This window comes from Martes martes (genome assembly GCF_963455335.1).
Source record: "Martes martes genome assembly, chromosome: X".
In the NCBI taxonomy this organism is placed as follows: Eukaryota; Metazoa; Chordata; class Mammalia; order Carnivora; family Mustelidae; genus Martes; species Martes martes.
In genome coordinates, this window is record NC_137897.1 from 14,622,549 (window position 1) to 14,641,684 (window position 19,136).

The window sequence follows — 19,136 nt, forward strand, 5'->3', positions numbered from 1 at the left end:
CCATGCAACACGTGCCCTCCTTAATACCCATCAACGGGCTCACCCATCTGCTGAACCCTCCCCCAAAACCCTCAGTTTGTTTCCTGGAGTCCATAGTTTCTCATGGTTCCTCTCCCCCTCTGATATTCCCCTTCATTTTTCCCTTCTCTCCTAATGTCTTCCATGCTATTCCTTATGTTCCACAAATAAGTGAAACTATAAGATAATTGTCTTTCTCTGCTTGACTTATTTCGCTTAACATAACCTCCTCCAGTTCCACCCATGTTGATGCAAATGGTTGGTATTCAACCTTTCTGATAGCTAAGTAATATTCCACATTTATAATAGTAATAAACTATTATAAAGTAATAAACCACATCTTCTTTATCCATTCTTTCTGTTAAAGGGCATCTCGGCTCCTTCCACAGTTGGGCTATTGTGGATACTGCTGCTATGAACATTGGGGTGCATGTGGCCCTTCTTTTCACTACATCTATATCTTTGGGGTAAATACCCAGTAGTGAAGTATAAATAAGTAAAAATAAAGTAGCTTTATTTTTAACTTTCTGAGGAACCTCCACACTGTTTTCCAAAGTGGCTGTACCAACTTGCATTCCCACCAACAGTATAAGAGGGTTCCCCTTTCTCCACATCCTCTCCAACACACGTTGTTTACTGTCTTGTTAATTTTGGCCATTCTAACTGGTGTAAGGTGGTATCTCAGTGTGGTTTTGATTTGAATTTCCCTGATGGCTAATGATGGTGCACATTTTTATCATGTGTTTGTTAGCCATTTGTACGTCTTCTTTGGAGAAGAGTCTGTTCATGTCTTCTGCCCATTTTTGGACTTGATTATTTGTTTTTTGGGTGTTGAGTATGAGAAGTTCTTTGTAGATCTTGGATACCAGCCCTTTGTCTGTAGTGTCATTTGCAAATATCTTCTCCCATTCTATGGGTTGCCTTTTTGTTTTGTAGACTGTTTCCTTTGCTGTGCAGAAGTTTTTTTTAATCTTGATGAAGTCCCAAAAGTTCATTTTCTTTTTTTTAAATTTATTTCTTTTCAGAGTAACAGAATTCATTGTTTATGCACCACACCCAGTGCTCCATGCAATACGTGCCCTCCATAATACCCACCACCTGGCTCCCCCAACCTCCCACCCCTCGCCCCTTCGAAACCCTCAGATTGTTTTTCAGAGTCCATAAGTCTCTCATGGTTCATCTCCCCTTCCAATTTCCCTCAACTCCCTTCTCCTCTCCATCTCCCTATGTCCTCCATGTTATTTGTTATGCTCCACAAATAAGTGAAACTATATGATACTTGACTCTCTCTGCTTGACTTATTTCACTCAGCATAATCTCTTCCAGTCCCGTCCATGTCGATACAAAAGTTGGGTATTCATCCTTTCTGATGGAGGCATAATACTCCATAGTGTATTTGGTCCAAAAGTTCATTTTCACTTTTGTTTCCCTTGCCTTTGGAGATGTGTCTTGAAAGAAGTTGCTGTGATTGATGTTGAAAAGGTTACTGCCTATGTTCTCCTCTAGGATTTTGATGAATTCCTGTCTCACGTTGAGGTCTTTCATCCATTTAGAGTTCATCTTTGTGTATGGTGTAAGAGAATGGTCGAGGTTCATTCTTCTGTATATAGCTGTTCAATTTTTCCAGCACTATTTATTGAGGATACTTTTTTCCATTGGATGTTTTTTCCTGATTTGTCAAAGATTAGTTGACCATAGAGTTGAAGGTCCATAGCTGGGCTCACTACTCTGTTCCACTGATCTATGTGTCTGTTTTTGTGCCAGTACTGTACTATCTTGGTGATCACAGCTTTGTAATATAGCTTGAAACCAGGCAACATGATGCCCCCAGCTTTGTTTTTCTTTTTCAACATTTCCTTGGCAATTTGGGGTCTTTTCTGGTTCCATACAAATTTTAGGATTGTTTGTTCCAGCACTTTGAAAAATGCCATTGGTATTTTGATTGGGATTGTGTTGAAAGTATAGATTGCTCTGGGCAGCATAGACATTTTATAACAATGTTTATTCTTCTGATCCATGAGCATGGAACATTTTTCTATCTTTTTGTGTCTTCTTCAATTTCTTTTGTAAGTGTTCTGTAGTTTCTAGAGGATAGATCCTTCACCTCTTTGGTTAGATTTATTATTCCAAGGTATCTTATGGTTTTTGGTGCTACTGTAAATGGAATCGATTCCCTAATTTCTTTCTACAGTTACATTGTTAGTGTATAGGAAAGCAACTGATTTCTGTGCATTGATTTTGTATCCTTCCATATTACTGAATTGCTGTATGAGTTCTAGTAATTTGGGGGTAGAGTCTTTTGGGTTTTCCACATAAAGTATCACGTCATCAGCGAAGAGAGAGAGTTTGACTTATTCCTTACCAATTTGAATACCTTTTATTTCTTTTCATTGTCTGATCACTGTTGTTAGGACTTCTAGTACTATGTTGAATAATAGTGCAAGAGTGGGCATCCTTGTCGCATTCCTGATCTTAACGGGAAGGTCTCAGCTCTTCCCCATTGAGAATGATATTTGCTGTGGGCTTTTCATAGATGGTTTTTATGAAATTGAGGAATGTTTCCTCTATCCCTACAATCTGAAGAGTTTTAATCAGAAAATGATGCTGTATTTTGTCAAATGCTTTTTCTGCATCAATTGAGAGGACCATATGGTTCTTGTCTCTTCTCTTAGTAATGTATTCTATCACATTGATTCATTTGTGAATGTGGAACCACCCTTGCATCCCAGAGATAAATCCCACCTGGTCATGATGGATAATCCTTTTACTGTACTATTGGATGCTATTTCTTAAAGTTCCATTTTGATTTATCCATAGTCTTTGAGTATATGTCACTGTATAATTTTTAGTGATTTTTAATATTTTTGTTATTAATATTATATATTATAATTATTATATATAAATATTATTTAATATTTTGTTATTATATATATATGCAACTTATCACAGCCAGTGGTATCACTGTTTTCCCATTTGACATGATGTACAGAAACCTTACTTCCATTGAGGTCCCTTTATACCGTCCCCACTTTTTTTTTCATTTTTCTTTTTTGTTATTTTTTTATACCCTATCTCCTTTTTAAACATAATTTTCCCACATATTATCTCTACACATATTGAACACCACACCGAATGATATTATAACATATGTTTTCAACCACCAAACATAATTTTAAAAGCTAATGAGGATAAAGACAGCCTATTATACATACCCCTATTTTTACCCATCCACTGTTTTTTCTCCCTTTTCTGAAGTTCCAAGATTCCTTCTGTTATCGTTTCCTTTTCTGTTTAGAGAACTTTTTTTGGCCATTATTTAGGAGTAGGTTTGGTATTGACAAATTCTCTTTGTTTTCCTTCAGCTGAGAATATTTCTATTTTCTCTTCATTTCTGAAGAAGATTTTCACCAGACACAGAATTCAGAGTTGACTGTTCTTTTCTTTCAGTACTTCCTCCTGGATTCCCTGATTTCATATGAGAAATCCACTGTCATTCAAATCATTCTTCTCCTACAGGTAATATGTTGTCTCTCACTGCTTTTCCTTTGTCTTTAGCTTTCAGAGGTTTGATTATGATGTGTCTTGGCATAGATTTCCTTGGGTTTATCCTGTTTGGGTTTTGCTCGGTTTCTTCATCCTGGAGGTTTATACCTTTTGCCCAGTTTAGGGAGTTTTCAGCCATTATTTCTTTGAATATGTTTTATTTCCATATGTTTTTTCTTCTCCTTCTGGGACTCCACTGACACAAATATTAGATCTATGTTATTGTACCACAGGTCTCTGAGGCTCTGTTCATTTGTTTTTCCAGACTATTTTCTATGTATTGCTCACACTGGGTAAATTTTATTGATCTGTTTTCAATTTCACCAATTCTTTCCTCTGTCATCTTTAATCTATTATTAAGCTAACCAGTTAACTTTTTAATATGGCAGTTTTATTTTTCAGTTCTGTAACTTCCATGTTTTCAGTATCTCCAATTTATTTGCTGAGATTTTTTCATTTTTTGTTCAGGAGTGTCATTGTTCATTAAGGCATTTTTTATGATTTCTGCTTTAAAATATTTGTCAGATAATTACAACAGCTGAGTCTTCCCAGTGCTGGTATCTGTTGATTGCCTTTTCATTGCAGTTGTGGTTTTCCTGATTTTTGATAGGACAAGTGGCTTTTTATTGTATCCTAGGCATTTGGTGTATTATGTTACAAGAATGGGGATCCTATTTAGATGAAGCACACAGGTCCTGAGCTACTTCTGTGCGTTGTCATGCCAATAACAGCTCAGTCCCCAGAGCCCTTCTACTGCTATTCAGGTCTTTTCGTTTGTGTTACCTAGAGGTCACGCTGAAAACTGGGTGGTATCCCACACTGGAGTTTCTAGTCTCAAACTTTTTGACATGTTAATTCTAGTCAGATTCCTGTTTGCCTATGACTTCGTATACGGGTTTATGGGTTTATTACATTCCTTTCTCCAGCTCCGTCCTCTCCAATATCTTCCCCACTCTAGTAGGGAGGGTGATAGGGGGCCACTTACTACTGCTGAGCTGGTGGGGGGTGGGGGAGACAAAAGTCCAGACTCCCAATTTGATCTCCACCGACACTGCAATGGTCACCTGGCGCCACCCCGTAGAATACAAAATTCCAGATTCCCCACTCACACTCCCCTGACAACTTACCAGTAGGGAAGAGGAGAACTGCTGCAGGCCATTTGCTCTCTGTATTTTTTTTTTAATTTTATGTATTTATTTGTCAGAGAAAGAGAGAGAGAGAGAGCACAAGCAGGGGAAGTGGCAGGCAGAGGGAGAAGCAGGCTCCCTGCTGAGCAAGGAGCCTGATGCAGGACTTGATCCCAGGACACTGGGATCATGATCTGCGCAAAAGGCAAACACTTAACCTAACTGAGCCACGCAGGCATCCCTGCTATCTGTATTTTAAGCCACACACTTACTGGTTTAAAACGACACCCATTTGTTAGCTCACGTTTCTGCAGGTCGCAAGTCCAGACAAGCTCAACGGGATTCTCTGCTCAGCATCTCACGAGGTTGATATCAAGATGTCAACCAAGCCGGACTCTTATCTAGAGACTTGGAAGAATAATCCATTTCCAGACTCACTCAAAATGTTGGCAGAATCCAACTGCTTTCAGCAGGAGGTCTGAGGTCTCTGTTTCCTTGCTGGCTGCCAGCCAAGGTCTGCTCTCTGCTCCAGAAAAGTTGTCTGTATTCCATCTCACGTAACCCCTCCATCTTCAAAGCAGCAAGTCCTCCTCAAGCTCTGAAATTCTATGACTTCTTCTGCCATGAGGCAGAGAAAGTTCTTTGCTTTTAAGGGCTCGTGTGATAAGATTAGGCCCACCAGGATCCCTCCTTTTTTAAAAGTCAACTGTGCCATATAACATAACACAATCACTGGAATGATAGCACATCACATTCATAGGCCCTGGGTATTTGGGAGTGGAATCTTGGAGACCATTTCTAGAAATTCTGTCCACCTCATTACCACTGGGTAGAGGGCAAAATGGAGCTCATTATTTAGTCCAGAGGTTCTGCAATTAGAATGTATTCATTCTAACAGACTTGAATTGAGCAATATGTTTACATATTGTTATGTCATTTATGTATTTGGGGTAAACTTTTCAAATGTATTACTACAGGTCACAGGCTTCCGACCCATGAGCTTGAGAAAAGATATTAGATGAAAACGGATGATGTTGACTATCCGTACCGCTGTACAAAAGGAGTGCCCAAGCTTTATCAAGCAACAGAATCAGCTGAAATTTTAAAAATATCCTAAGACTCCATCCTACCTCCCTCCCCAACAGCAAAATTCTGACATTAGAGTTCATCTGGAGCAGGGCCAGGCTGCAGACCCACTGGCAAGGAGTCCCCTGTGGGACTCCACATATCACAAGTGTAAAGACCCCGTAATGATCACAGCAATATCCTAGATGGTTCAGATTTTGATGTGCTAGGAAGCTAGGGGGTTGAAACACATGATTTCAAAGTCCCTTTCTAAGCTCAGATTCAATAATCCTGTCATTAAGAAAATAAGATTAACCACCAAGATCAACGGGGTCAGGGGACTGCTCTCCCAGAGTCACAAGACACCCCTCCACATTCTTCCTGCACTGCGACAGTGACTAAGTCTGAGGAATCTGCTCAGTGGTGTGGGCTCTCACTGGTGACACACTTGTCCTCAATGACTCCAGACCCTTCTTGGAGTAACATTTCTAACAACAGCATTTAACAGCTTCTAGCTATTAGGATTTTGTCTTCTAAAAGAAAGCTATGTATTTAAATTTTAAAGAATAAGTTGAGCAGGAATGGGTTGCTTTCAAGGACTCCAAGGGGGGGGGAAACAACTGGAGAGTCTAACACCTGGATTATTCACCACCGATAGAAAAGACAGTCAAACTTCCGAAAAGCATGTCCTGGACGTTATGAGAAAACAAGTTTCCTTACTAATAAATGAAATGAAATATTTTCCCAAATTGCCTTGCTTTCACAATTTGGTTTTGTGGTGTTTTTTTTTTTTTAATATGTTGTTTATTTGAGAGAGAGAAAGAGAGACAGCACGAATGGAAGGGACAGAGGGAGACAGAGAGAGAGAATCTCAAGCTGACTCCCTGCTGAGCACAGAGCCCAATGGGGTGCTCGATCCCAGGACCCTGAGAGCATGACCTGAGCTGAAACCAAGAGTCAGATGATTAACAGACTGCATCACCCAGCCACCCCGGCTCTCACAATTTGTAGGAAAAATAGCACAAGCCCCAAAATGCAGGCAGTGATTGCTCTTTTGAATTGAAATAGCTGATTTCTAAAGAGGGTGCTTTAAAAATCAGAAAATAAAACGAGCACAATTCTGAATAGAGAATAGCAACCTGGAAGTCTCTACTTTATGGCACTTATGGAGGTAAATCTGTGATTCTTTCTTACATTGAAAAGAGCAAAATAATTGTGAGCTCTTCCTCAGAGTGGTGCAAATATGCAAAATACTGAGTGGACACTCGGGGAAGGCATAACGCAGCAGGCAACAACGGTGAGAGGCTTACTCCCATCAGGACGAGGCAGACGCCCAGGTAACGTTGTGGGCTCGAGCTCAAGTTCTAGAGCCAGCCTGCCCGGGGTCCAAGGCACTCTCTGCCCCGCCCTAGCTGGGTGACCATGAATAAGCTTTTTAACCTTAAGATGCCTATGCCTCAGTAACCTCTTCTGAAAAACAGGCCTGATAAAAAAAAGAACAGTACCTATGCCACAGAGTGGTATATAAGGATTAAATGAGATAACACATGTGAAGGGCTTAGCTTCCTTCCTTCCTGGCATACAGTAAGCGCTCAACCAATGTCACTGTCCACAGTCAGACACTGGCGGTTTACACACACAGTGCCAGGCAGCAGCTAAGCCTGGAATACAATGTAGCCATTATTATTCCACAAAGTAACAGCAGTCAGGGCTACAAGAAAACCAACCTTAGGTCCATTTAACACGTTCGAACAGAGTCACCTGAAGAATCCAGTCCAAACCCTCCAAGTGGTGTCTTTTTTTTTTTTTTAAAGATTTTATTTGTTTTTTTGACAGAGAAGGAGAGATCACCAGTAGGCAGAGAGGCAGGCAGAGAGAGAGGGGGAAGCAGGCTCCCTGCTGAGCAGAGAGCCCGATGCAGAGCTCGATTCCAGGACCCTGGGATCATGACCTGAGCCGAAGGCAGAGGCCTAACCCACTGAGCCACCCAGGAGCCCCCTCCGAGTGGCGTCTTAATCAGGAACATCTTTGTAGAACAATGTCTAACCTGTGCCATCCAGACTACAAAATGACCGAAGGCCGGGTCACAGGACTACAAGTGTCATCCTATGGACATGTGTGACAATGCAATATTCCATTTAATGTGCCCCATCTGTGCCGCTAGCCTCCAGTGCTGGCAGGGCACACAGCAGTAAATGTCCCCCACAGTATGGCAGAGCCCCGCACAGCCACACACATCATGGCCAGATGTTGTGTGCACGTCGGATAACACGCCCAGAAAATTCCTGCTACTTTTCTCCGAGAGACAAGTATCTTGAGAATAATATTCCATATCATGCACAAAATTAACAGCCCTTGGGTTGAAAGTTTTTTGAAAAAGTGAAATGTGGAACGCCTGGGTGGCTCAGTCAGTTGAACAGCCAGCTCTTGGTTTGGGCTCAGGTCGTGGTCTCGGGGTCCGGGGATGGAGCTCCACGCTCCGCAGGGAGGTGCTTCAGGATTCTCTATCTCCCTCTCCCTCTGCCCCACCCCCATTTTCTCTCTCTCTCTCTCTCAAAATATATAAATCTTTTTATAAAAGGTGAAATTTGGGCGCCTGGGTGGCTCAGTGGGTTAAGCCGCTGCCTTCAGCTCAGGTCATGATCTCAGGGTCCTGGGCTCGAGTCCCGCATCGGGCTCTCTGCTCAGCGGGGAGCCTGCTTCCCCCTCTCTCTCTCTCTGCCTGACACTCTGCCTACTTGTGATCTCTCTCTGTCAAATAAATAAATTAAATCTTTGAAAAAAATAAATAAAAGGTGAAATTTGATGAGAGATCCACTTTAGGGCCTCTGAACGTAGAAGAATAACTTGGAAATCTCTACTCTACGTCATTTGTTGAAGTAAATTTGTGATTCTTTTTTAAATAAGTGGCCCGTTCCCCCCCTCCCCGAGGGGTTCTCACGCCGGTAGCTTCCACCCGAGGGGTGGGCATGGCGGCCCCTCCAACACAACACCCCCTGTTCCCTCTTTGCTTCTCGACGAGCAGCGCCATGTCGTCTGCCTCCACCGGCTGCCGTGAACAAGCGCCTCTACCCAGAGAAAGCAGAAGGAATGATGAGGAAGAAACCACATTTTACCCGCCCAGACCAGGATGAGGAGGAGAAACCCCATCCTTCACGATTCCCCGGGACCCAGGGTCTTCAAGCCGGGAGGGTGGCGGGAGCAGCAGCCCCCAGACGGGGCTCACGGGCCAGAGCCGTATAAACCGCATGGTCGCCAGGTCCGTAAAAACCTAAGTTTGCTTCCATAATACAGAAAGCTTGATTCAGTCTTGCACCGAACTTAATTGCCACACTACCTCTTGGTAGCATATCCTGTTGCAAGTGCTCTCTCCTTTGTAACAGGAAGACAATCAGATCCAAGTTAGACTGTAAAAGTGAAGCACGCTCCCCACCCTGACACCTGTGCCCTCCGTTATACATCTGTATTCCCAGAGAGAATGTCTTTCTCTCATTTACCCAGCTCGCTTCTGTTACCATTATTTCTCCAGAGCCTCCGTTTCAGACTGAGGAGGAAACACTGCACAGTTCTGACAATCAAGAAATATGTAATGACCTTTGTCTTGCTCACAGACCCATCCCATCAGCAGCTGACTGATCTCATCGAGAATTCCACTTTGTGGGTCCAGAATTAAGGTGCTGACAAAGTGAAAGCTATCTGAACTCGGGCCTGAAGTCACAAGTATTACAAAACCATCGGATAAGGATTCACTTGATGCATAAAGGGACCCCTACCAGTAACTAGGGGGCCACATTCCACCGCTGAAACTGGAAAGACTGGTGTGACTTAGAAACCAGTGAGCAGAGGCAGCATCAGAAGAAATTTAATTGGAGAGAGACAGATGTTATTTAATGATACTGGAGCGCCAACAAAATTTGAATAATGAAGGCGTAGACAAGTCTTCCTCACCGACGAGCAGTGTGAACAAGGAGCCATGATGCCTTAGGTCATCTGCTCTGGAGAGTGCGGGGTTGGGTGGCTGGGGGACAAGCTGCCACCACAGGCAGGGGAACAGAGGGAAGCGTCTTGGGGGTCTGCCCAAGTCCCCAGGCCCTTGACCACACAGCACACACAAACAGACCTGAGAAGCACGGACGCCTCTAGTGAGGGGACTGTGTTCTTCCTCAAGGTTTGAAAAGGACATAGGGGACAGAATTCAAATTTTATTCTGTGACAGAACTAAAATTTGAAGATGAAGATTATCATAGGAAAAGGGTAAACATATATGTCCCTCTTTTCAGTGGGTCTGTTCCTCTCATATGGATAGAATTTAAAGGTCAGTAACTTAAAGTAGAAATTTAGAGTTCGGGGAAAGTTCCAGCACAGGCCCAGGCTTACAGAAGGGATTGTTTGTGTAAGAACGTGTTGTTTTTGTTTTTGTTTTTACTACCATCCCCCTAGTTTTCAAACCAGACATTTGATGAGGATTTGGGATCTTAATGGCAGAGAAGATGGAAAGGTATATTGCTAATATTTTGTCTAACAAGAAAGCAAACAACAACTAAATGCTATAAGAAGACAAGTTGCTTGCGCTCAAACACACATTTTCACAAGACAATTCAGAAATACCCAGGAGGACTCCCACGGGCTTAATGGATGGCCACCTACTAAAACAAAAGGTGTATTAACGAGAAAACATCAAATTTGATAGAGCAAATTTCCTTTTATTTCCCACAGAACTAAAAGAAATGGAAGATGAAACCACCACCAAAACATAACATTTTTTCCCCAAATAAGTACAAACATGATGCTGGGTTAGCAGTTGATTCGTTCACCCCACAAAAAAACAAGAAATAATCTCCCTCCTGTCCTGTATCTTTTATCTAGCCTTCGCAGCCTGAGATACATTTCTATTATGAGGCTACTTGATAGTGTATGAGGCCATGTTTTAAAACTTCCAGCAGCTCAAGCTCGTAAGACCCTGTGCTTCTATATTGTGCCACCATTAAAAGCAGCATTATTGAAAAAAAAAAAAAAAACCAGCGAAGTAACCGCGAGCTTTCTCTCAGAATGGTACAAATATGCACAACCCTGACCCTTCACCTCACTGATTACAAAACAACTATATTCTTCAACCACTTCACACAAATACAGAACAGGCTCTGGATATGCCAAAGAGAGGTCTGAAACACCTAGCAAACGAAGGCGGAGGCAACGGGAAAGCAAGCTGAAAATCATTATACCCAGCATTAGACATGCAAGCTGCAAGTAAACACACCCCAACCTTCCACGATGGGCCCTCAGTGGGCAGAGAGTACATTTCCCTAACTCATGTACAAATAGGCAGAGAGAATGGCTCACTTCCTCACAGACAGTGTCAGATCAATTTCAAAACCAACAAGCATATTCTTTTAACCCCTACCGCAGCTTCCTGCTTTCCACACGTCTATTTGTGTACAACAGAATGTTGAGGGCCTAGCTCCTGCTGCGCTTTCACCAAAGGTCCCCTCCCAAAGCAGTCAGCCACCTGCCTATGGGCCAAAGCTAAAGTTTCAAGGTTTTTTCTTTCTAAAACTCCTTTGGCTGGCCATTAAAAATTGTGTCTCTGTGGATACACGTCAGGAGAACCCAGAAAAAGGCCGCTTAGAAATCCTTTGCTGGACTAAAATACACTGCGGTCTGAATCTAGGGGTAAGGTTCTGAAAGAAAGACCCTGGTAATTAAATCCAACATGGGAAAGATAAACTTCTATCAAAAAGCCCGCATTTGCCTGTACTAGGTGGCTATCTTTCTGTTTTATGTGGCAGTTTTGGATTCCAGAAGGGCAGCCATTTTGGTTTGCTTTTTTTTTTTTTTTAATAAATGACTTTAAGGATTTCATCCTAGTACCTCCTACTATTGCACCTCAAGTTATGCTCTCTTGTGGTCCTTGCAAAAAAAAAAAAATCCAAAACTTAAAAATTAGGCAAAAAAGGATGATGAAGTGACCTTTCAATGTCATGCTGATGGATATTTTCTAAGCTCCACCCCCAGCAGGATCATGTGATTCTCTCTGGAAATGTAACTTGATTTAACTAACCCTTTATTAGGACATTTTACAACCCTATAAAAGTCAGAGGATAACATATAGAAAAATGATAAGGTGTGCTCCTTTCTTTTTTCCTTCTCTGGTAGAGATGAGAACCCTGGAGGTTAAGACCATATTGTTCTCTGAAACACGAACCTGTTTTGAATATAACTTTGCAATCTTATTTGAACATCCCTTTCTCCACTGACTTTTTCATCTGTTCCTCATAACCTCACTGAGTCAGTTTTGTGATTCTGCTAGTTCCCTCCTTAAATGAGTCCAATAAAACTTTGACACAATAAAACTGCATGTAATAAAACATCTGCATGTTTCTAACAATTTAAGAAGGAGTCTTTGATATTTCTTGGGCCCAACAATCAAATGGTCCCTGGGAGAGTGAGTTCCAGACCTCAGGACTCCTCAGCGGTCACACACATAGGGCAGACACACGAAGACGACCAGATTCAGGCTGACTGGCTCTGCGGGCTAGGGTGGCACAAACAGGGCTCCAGCCCAGGCATGACATGCCCTACCCCATCCACAGAGGCCACAGCTTTAAACAGAAAAAAGTATATACATTTGAAAATAAATGAGCAGCGCTGCCACTCCCATGGGTCAGTCTCCAAGAGATACGAGAGCCTATGTCTATAAGAAGACCTATAGAAGAATGTTCAGAGCCTTTATTCGTAAAATACCCAAGCTGGAAATGACCCGAATGTCCATCAACAGAAGAACAAGATAAACAAATTCTGGCATATTCATAAAATGGAATAGGATACTGCAAGAACAAAGTATGATGTAGGCAACAATAGTTTGTTGTACAACAGGAGTCACACATGAAAGAACACAGACTTTATGATTCTATTTATATGAGATTCGAATACAGGCAAGCTTCGTCTATAATGATCGATTACCTAGGAGAAGGGGAATGACTGGGAAAAGGCGTGATGGTACTTTTTGGAGGGACAGAAATAGGATTGATCTGGATGATGGTTACAAAGGTACATACTTACAAAAAGAAAACCACCAAGAGGTACAGTTATGACTTCGGCATTTTACTCTATGTAAATTTCACCTGAAAATGAATAATTTTTTTAAGAAGAGGAGAGGGAGAGAAAAAGATTCTTTAAAAAGCAAGTAAGGGGGAAGAAAGGGAAGGGGGATTTAAAAGGATTCTTCTTCCACATGTACAGTAAATAAATAAGAACTAACTAAATAAAAGAAAAAGGAGGATAAACTCAAAAGGACATGGCTGTACTCTGGTTGGATACATGTATGCCTGCCAACAAATCTCAGCCCAAGAGCTGGCAAAGCCCAGGCATCTTATTGACAAAGGGGTGACTGGAATGGCTGGTAGTTTTCTTCTAAGAAACTGCAACAATACAGAGTTGAGGGTACATACTGAATCCCAGCACCTTGGGGGACCATTCTCCGTAAGGACACTTATTAAGGATCTGATAAATCAATCAAGAAAATGCTTAAGGTAAACTCTCTGATGGCAGTAACACTGGCATAAAGGCACACAAACAAACAGTGGGATTCTACAAGACTACCCAATTCAATCCAGGGACAAATTCTTCTTAAGCTAAATAAAGCATAGGTAAACCCACTCTCAAAACTGCAAACTTATGCCAATATGATTGTTATTACCTAAAGATATATTTCAGCTTCTAGAACCCTCTACGGCAGTTTGCGTTATTGTTAAACTCCACTGCATCCACCTACTAGATTTTTCAATAATAGGCCTAAAACATTCCCAGTGGGTGAAGACTTGAAAATAGACTCAGCCATCTGAAAGAATAGAAGTTTCTTTTTCTGCCAAATGTGACAGCCACAAGTGGTGCAGCCCCAGCCGTTCCTGCCACATCCTTTCTGGCTCCGGTGGAATGAGCACCTCCCTAGAGTGTGACTTCCCACACTGGAAGTGCTCTAGCTGAGGTGAGAAGACAAGTGATAAGGCCCTCAGGCCAGGGGAGAGGGAGACATGAACAGCGACACACTCAGTCGGTGGCCAGCCACATGCTAAGTCCTGCCTCCTTTAGTCCTCAGAGTGGCCAGATGAGGTAGTTGGGCTCCAAAAAGGAAACAGATGGCACACCCGAATTAGGTAATCTGAGGTGGGACTAAGAAGGCACTTCCTCCCCACCCCCCACCCCAAAGTGGGTGAGGTACAAACTCTGAGGCAGGAGGCGGGGCCAGTAACAGGGGATGAAGAGAAAGGAATGTGGAGGAAGGGGACTTAGGAGCAGCCACCATCTGGCAGAGGGACAACCCCGGGGCAGCAAGCCAGCAGGGTAATCCCTGACCTGGCTGGCCTCCTTCCCTCCCGGCCAACTCCTGCAAGCATTCCCCTTGAGCCAAAGCCCATGGAAGCCAGAGGGCAGGAGCCCGCTGTGATGGCCCCAGGCCCAGCCCCAGGCCCAGCAGGTGGAGAAGGGTGGAGAGAGGCCCCTTGCCAGAACCACATCGCCCTGGGTTCACAGTGAGGAGCTCTCACTCCCCAGCACTCCCTGAGCAAGTGGGAGAGGTTCTGAGCCTGCCTGGGCTCTCCCCGCACTGTGCTTCCCTGTCCCGGTGCCTGCCAGCTCCCACAAATGCTTAAGCTGCTGGCCCAGCCTTAAGCCCTGAGCAAAGTACAACTCAGAAGTTTTCTGAGTCTATGGACGTGTGGTTTAGGAATAAGGGGGCACCAAGCCTACAGAACATCAAAATAAGGCTTTCAAAATAGGGCCTCCCCTCAAAACTGGTGCCAACATGTTGTCCCTTCTCCTTCCCAGGGATATTCTCCCTCCTGCCAAGTCCTCCCTTCCTTCCCAGAGCTTCCTTTCCCACAGCCCTCACCTCCTTCCCAGGGTCCTCTTCTCTCTTTCCCAGATCTTCTTTTCTCTTTCCCATGGTCCTCCTCTCTCACTTCTTCCTCCTCTACCTTCACACCAAACTTTCTCCCTTTTATCTGGAAAAACCTTCCTTCCACATCGGAATTTGCACAACTTCAAAGATAGTCCTTGTCCCAAAATTGGGGATTTTGTTTGGAAGGGCAAAATAATTCCCCATTTACACATCAGTTCAACAGTCAATCTGTGGTAGCCCAGACATAATGCTTTCCTACTGTTAAAAGGGGAGAGAGCTGCTAGGCTCAACTGTAGTCCAAGAAAAAAAAGTTTTTGTTCCCACAACTACTTACAGAAAGTAAGGTTATAAGCATGTTACCAACAAAACTTCCCCCAGCCCTCTGCACAACAACAAAAAAATGAACCAAAGAAACGTTAGCAGGATCACTCTGAGGCAAAATCCTGAGAAAAGACACTGAGCTGAGGTCCTATTTGTTCTAGACTAGGGGGCAGGATACAGGTAGGGGGCTCAGGGGTTGGATACTGTTTCTCATCATCAATCCCTTTTCATAAAACCCTCCCATGTAGCACTTGAGGCTCTCTGACCAGGGCACGTGCTTCTCTAGGCCCAGCATTCCCCACCCCACCTGCTCCCCACAGCCGCAGGTCTTAGGCGTGGTCTGCTACCCGCCAAAACTACGCAGACGCTCTGGGGATTTGTGCACAAGGCCCTCCTACCACGAACAAGCCAGCCTTCTCCAGCATTAGATGGGAAGTTCATGGTACAAAAAATTTTTAGACCTACTTGGTATTTCCCACAGGGAACAGCCTCAAGGTGACCTACCCCCCCTTTTTAAACCCAATTCCAATGATTATGTACAACTGGCAGTATATAACTTCTTAACATGAATGAGCTACATTTTTATAATTAACCCCTAGATGACTTCTGCAAAGGGCATAATTTTCCAAACCTTATTGAAAAAGTAGATTTTATGCAACACTTCATGGTCACAAAGGAGAAAGGAAAATTAAATAGAGTTCCCATTAAAAAAAAAGTGATGTGAATATAAAGGTCGAAAACATAGCATAACTGGAATTCTACATTTAGTTTGATTGCTACTTGACTTAAATAGTCAAAACCACTTACACCTCATTTTGGATGGAATGGAAAAGGGTAAAATTCCTTTAAAACATCAAAGCAAGTGAAGGAGTACATAAATAAAAACAAACAATTAAACAAGCTTTATATTTTTCCAGCATTTTTTAAGTGACGTAGTTTAAAAAGAGAACATTCTGGGCCTTAAGAAAACAAGTTCAAAATGGGTCCCTAGATAGCTGGTGCAAAGCTCTACATGCTCTCCTTGATAGCCACAAGAGGTCAAACTGTCAACTCATCCCCTAAGAAAGCCCATGAAATCCCTGATGTGCCCCCAAATCTTTGGTCAGTAGAACCCACTCAGGAGACAGGAAAAGGGTTTCACGTTGTACTCACTCTTACAAAGTTGTCAGGGAACAAACCTCTCCTGCCGTTGATCTGTCCCTCCCACCAGCCTCCATCCTCCTTCCTGATGTTGGTGATGATCTCACCCACGCTGATCGTCAGCTCATCGTCGTGCTGGGCCTGGTAGTCAAACTCCACTATGGCCTCCACTGGAAGGAACAGGGACAGAAAAAAGGACAGTTTAGATGAGAGGCTGCAGAAGTTTGAGACCCACCAACCCTGGAAGATCAGCAGTCATATTAGAGGGAGTTCCCCTCTACCAATACTTAAAGTAACAGGGCCCCACACAGCAACCTGATTTTGGTTAACCTGAGGCCTGTCGCACAGAAACCACAAAGCACAGGTCCGTGGTCAGGCACAGTCCGAGTGGCCTACGGGTCTCAGGGCCAGCAAGAGCTTCAGAGGGGAAATCACACAATGGCAGAAGGCCAACGACGTGTGTACTCCCAGAGGGAACGCGGCATCACTTCTCCAAGCACAGGGAAGGCGGTAACAGATGCAGATTTGGTACTGAGGTGTCCCCACCCCTGCCAAGACTAACTGTGTGATGGTAACTTCTCTGGGCCTCAGGCATGTAAAATGTGGGTGATAATAACCACCACTCTACAGAGATGATGCCCCTCTCTCATCCACGACATGTGTAAGGACAGCGGACACGGAGGGCCCCGCTGGCCACGCCAATGTCTCCGACTTCTTATGTCTACGTGCACAACTGCCCTCTCCACAGAAGGCCTCTCAGGCAGCAACACCATATTTTTTTAAAGATTTTATTTATTTATTTGAGAGAGAAAGAGAGAGAGAGAGAGAGAGAATAAGCGCACAAGCAGTGGGGAGAGGCAGAGAGAGAGAATCTCCAGAAGACTCCCTGCCGAGCAGGGACCCAGACATGGGGGCTCGATCCCAGGACCCCAGGATCATGACCTGAGTTGAAGGCAGATGGTCAGCTGACTGAGCCAGCCAGACACCCCTCAGGCAGCAACACCATTTTAAAGCATTCTCCCAGTCTGGGTAATGTTTACACCTGGTCATAGGTGGAGGCAACAGGTGACACAGATGGGTCTTCTTGTTGACACAGTACACATGCACTTAGCGGAGCTAAGCGATCCTGGGCATGGTAACTTTCCATAGATGGACCGTGCGATTCATCTACACTTTGGGTCTCGCCTCACACACACCTCAACCAATAAACCTCCTGTCCTTTTCCTTCTATATTTGCGGGTCAATATGAATGAGAGAATGGCAAATGAACAAGTAGAAGGGTAGCAAAAATCAGGTGAACCCTCAAGTAGTAAATTAGCCATTTAGGGATTACAGAAATGGAAGCGGAAAGGTTTTACATGAGCCCTGCATGAAGCACACATACAAAAATGAACTCAGAATAGATCACAGACCTCCATCTAAGAGCTAAAACTATAAAATCTTCATAATAAAGCACAGAAGAAAAACTTAGTAATCTTGGGTTTGCCAAAGATCTCTCCAGTAGGAGACAAAAAAGCACACACGACTTGAAATTTCAGTCCAATGGGGCAGGTTTCCAGGGAAATGGCTGGTAGGTGACTAGGCCCCTCATCACATGGGTTTTGCATATCCTTAGGGATGAATTCCCAAAGTGGTTCCGGATCAGAAGGCCCTGGCTATCCAGACTAGCACGCTCACCCTGTCCATTCGTGCCAGCTAACCCAACCAGTTCATAAGCACCCCAACGTGAAATGTCCTCGTGTGGATCATTTTCCCATTCCAAAATTAGCTGGCTGACTTTGCGTCACGAATCTGCCCAGGATGAAGGTGAATTATAAACCCTTTTCATCGCTTATCAACAAAAAGGAGGAGCATAAGAGCATAAAGAAAGCAACCTTTTCAGATTTTTCCTGGTTCCTGACCAGTATAAAGGCAGAACACTTCTACTTTCTTGTCTCATGCTCTGCTCACCAGCAATTAAAATGAGCTGTCGTAACAATCAGAACCAGGTCAATTAAAAAACAACTTTCTTCAAATGACATAGACAGTGATCTACTGAGGCTCTGCTATTGGAACGGCGGAGCCTACAGTAACCACTGTTTCTGCGCCCGATATTTTCCTGCATTATCTCATTTAATCCTCACAATATTATGATGTTCATCTTCCCAATGAAAGAACCTGAAGCTCAGCAAAGCAGTTAAGACCATTTTCTGAGCCAGTGCTCTCTAAAGTGTGATGCGCTCACTTCAGGGACTAGTTGACCAAAAAAAAAAAAAAATTAGAACATCATTTCATTTTATTTTAATTTTAAAAAGAGAAAAATTCAACTCCTCAAGTATTCCATTTATAGAATGACACTGGTTCCTTCATCCAGCCTCTAGGGCTGGCAGTCAAGGGGGCTCTGCGGACAGGAAGCAGCCTGAGGGACAGCGGTGCTCCTCCACAAGATGGCGGTGAGAGCCAAAGCCAGCTTTCAGCTCCATGAGAACCCTGCAGTTCCCTGAGGCCTCCTGATAAAGCCTCCTTATGGCTACTACCTGTCAATAAAAGGATGAAAGCCTAGAAAAGATTTGCGTTAATAAAGTAGGCGATGGGGGCACCTGGATGGCTCAGTCAGTGAAGTGTCTGCCTTCACCTCAGGTCACGATTCCAGGGTCCTGGGATCGAGCCCCACATCGGGCTCCCTGCTTGGTGGGGAACCTGCTTCTCCCTCTCCCTCTACCTGCTGCTCCCCCTGCTTGTGCTCTCTTCCTCTCTCTGCCAAATAAATAAATAAAATCTTTAAAAAAAGAAAGAAAGAAAGTAGGGGTGTAGCCAATACCCAACATGTGACCGAGTAAACAAAGAAATGGCGGAGCTGCCGCTTTCGGCTCCTGGTGTGAGCTCTTTGCAAGCTACATGGGGAGATAAACGCAAGCACAGGCTAACCAGGTATTACAGGGAGATGACCAAAACCCTAAATTATCAAGACAATTTATAATACAGGTTGTTTTCCACTAATGATATAGGTGTAAAATACCCAATTATAGTATGGAACTACTGGGATT

The 19,136-nt window shown here is 43.6% G+C and overlaps 1 protein-coding gene across 1 annotated transcript in view; it reads right to left on the reverse strand.

Moving 5' to 3' along the window:
- Positions 1-19,136, reverse strand: part of SH3KBP1 (SH3 domain containing kinase binding protein 1) — a 338,393-nt gene that overhangs the window by 269,868 nt on the left and 49,389 nt on the right. Inside the window, exon 2 of the mRNA XM_080831325.1 lies at positions 16,123-16,280. Coding sequence (XP_080687451.1) covers positions 16,123-16,280 — 158 coding nt within the window. The remainder of the gene's footprint in view (positions 1-16,122; positions 16,281-19,136) is intronic.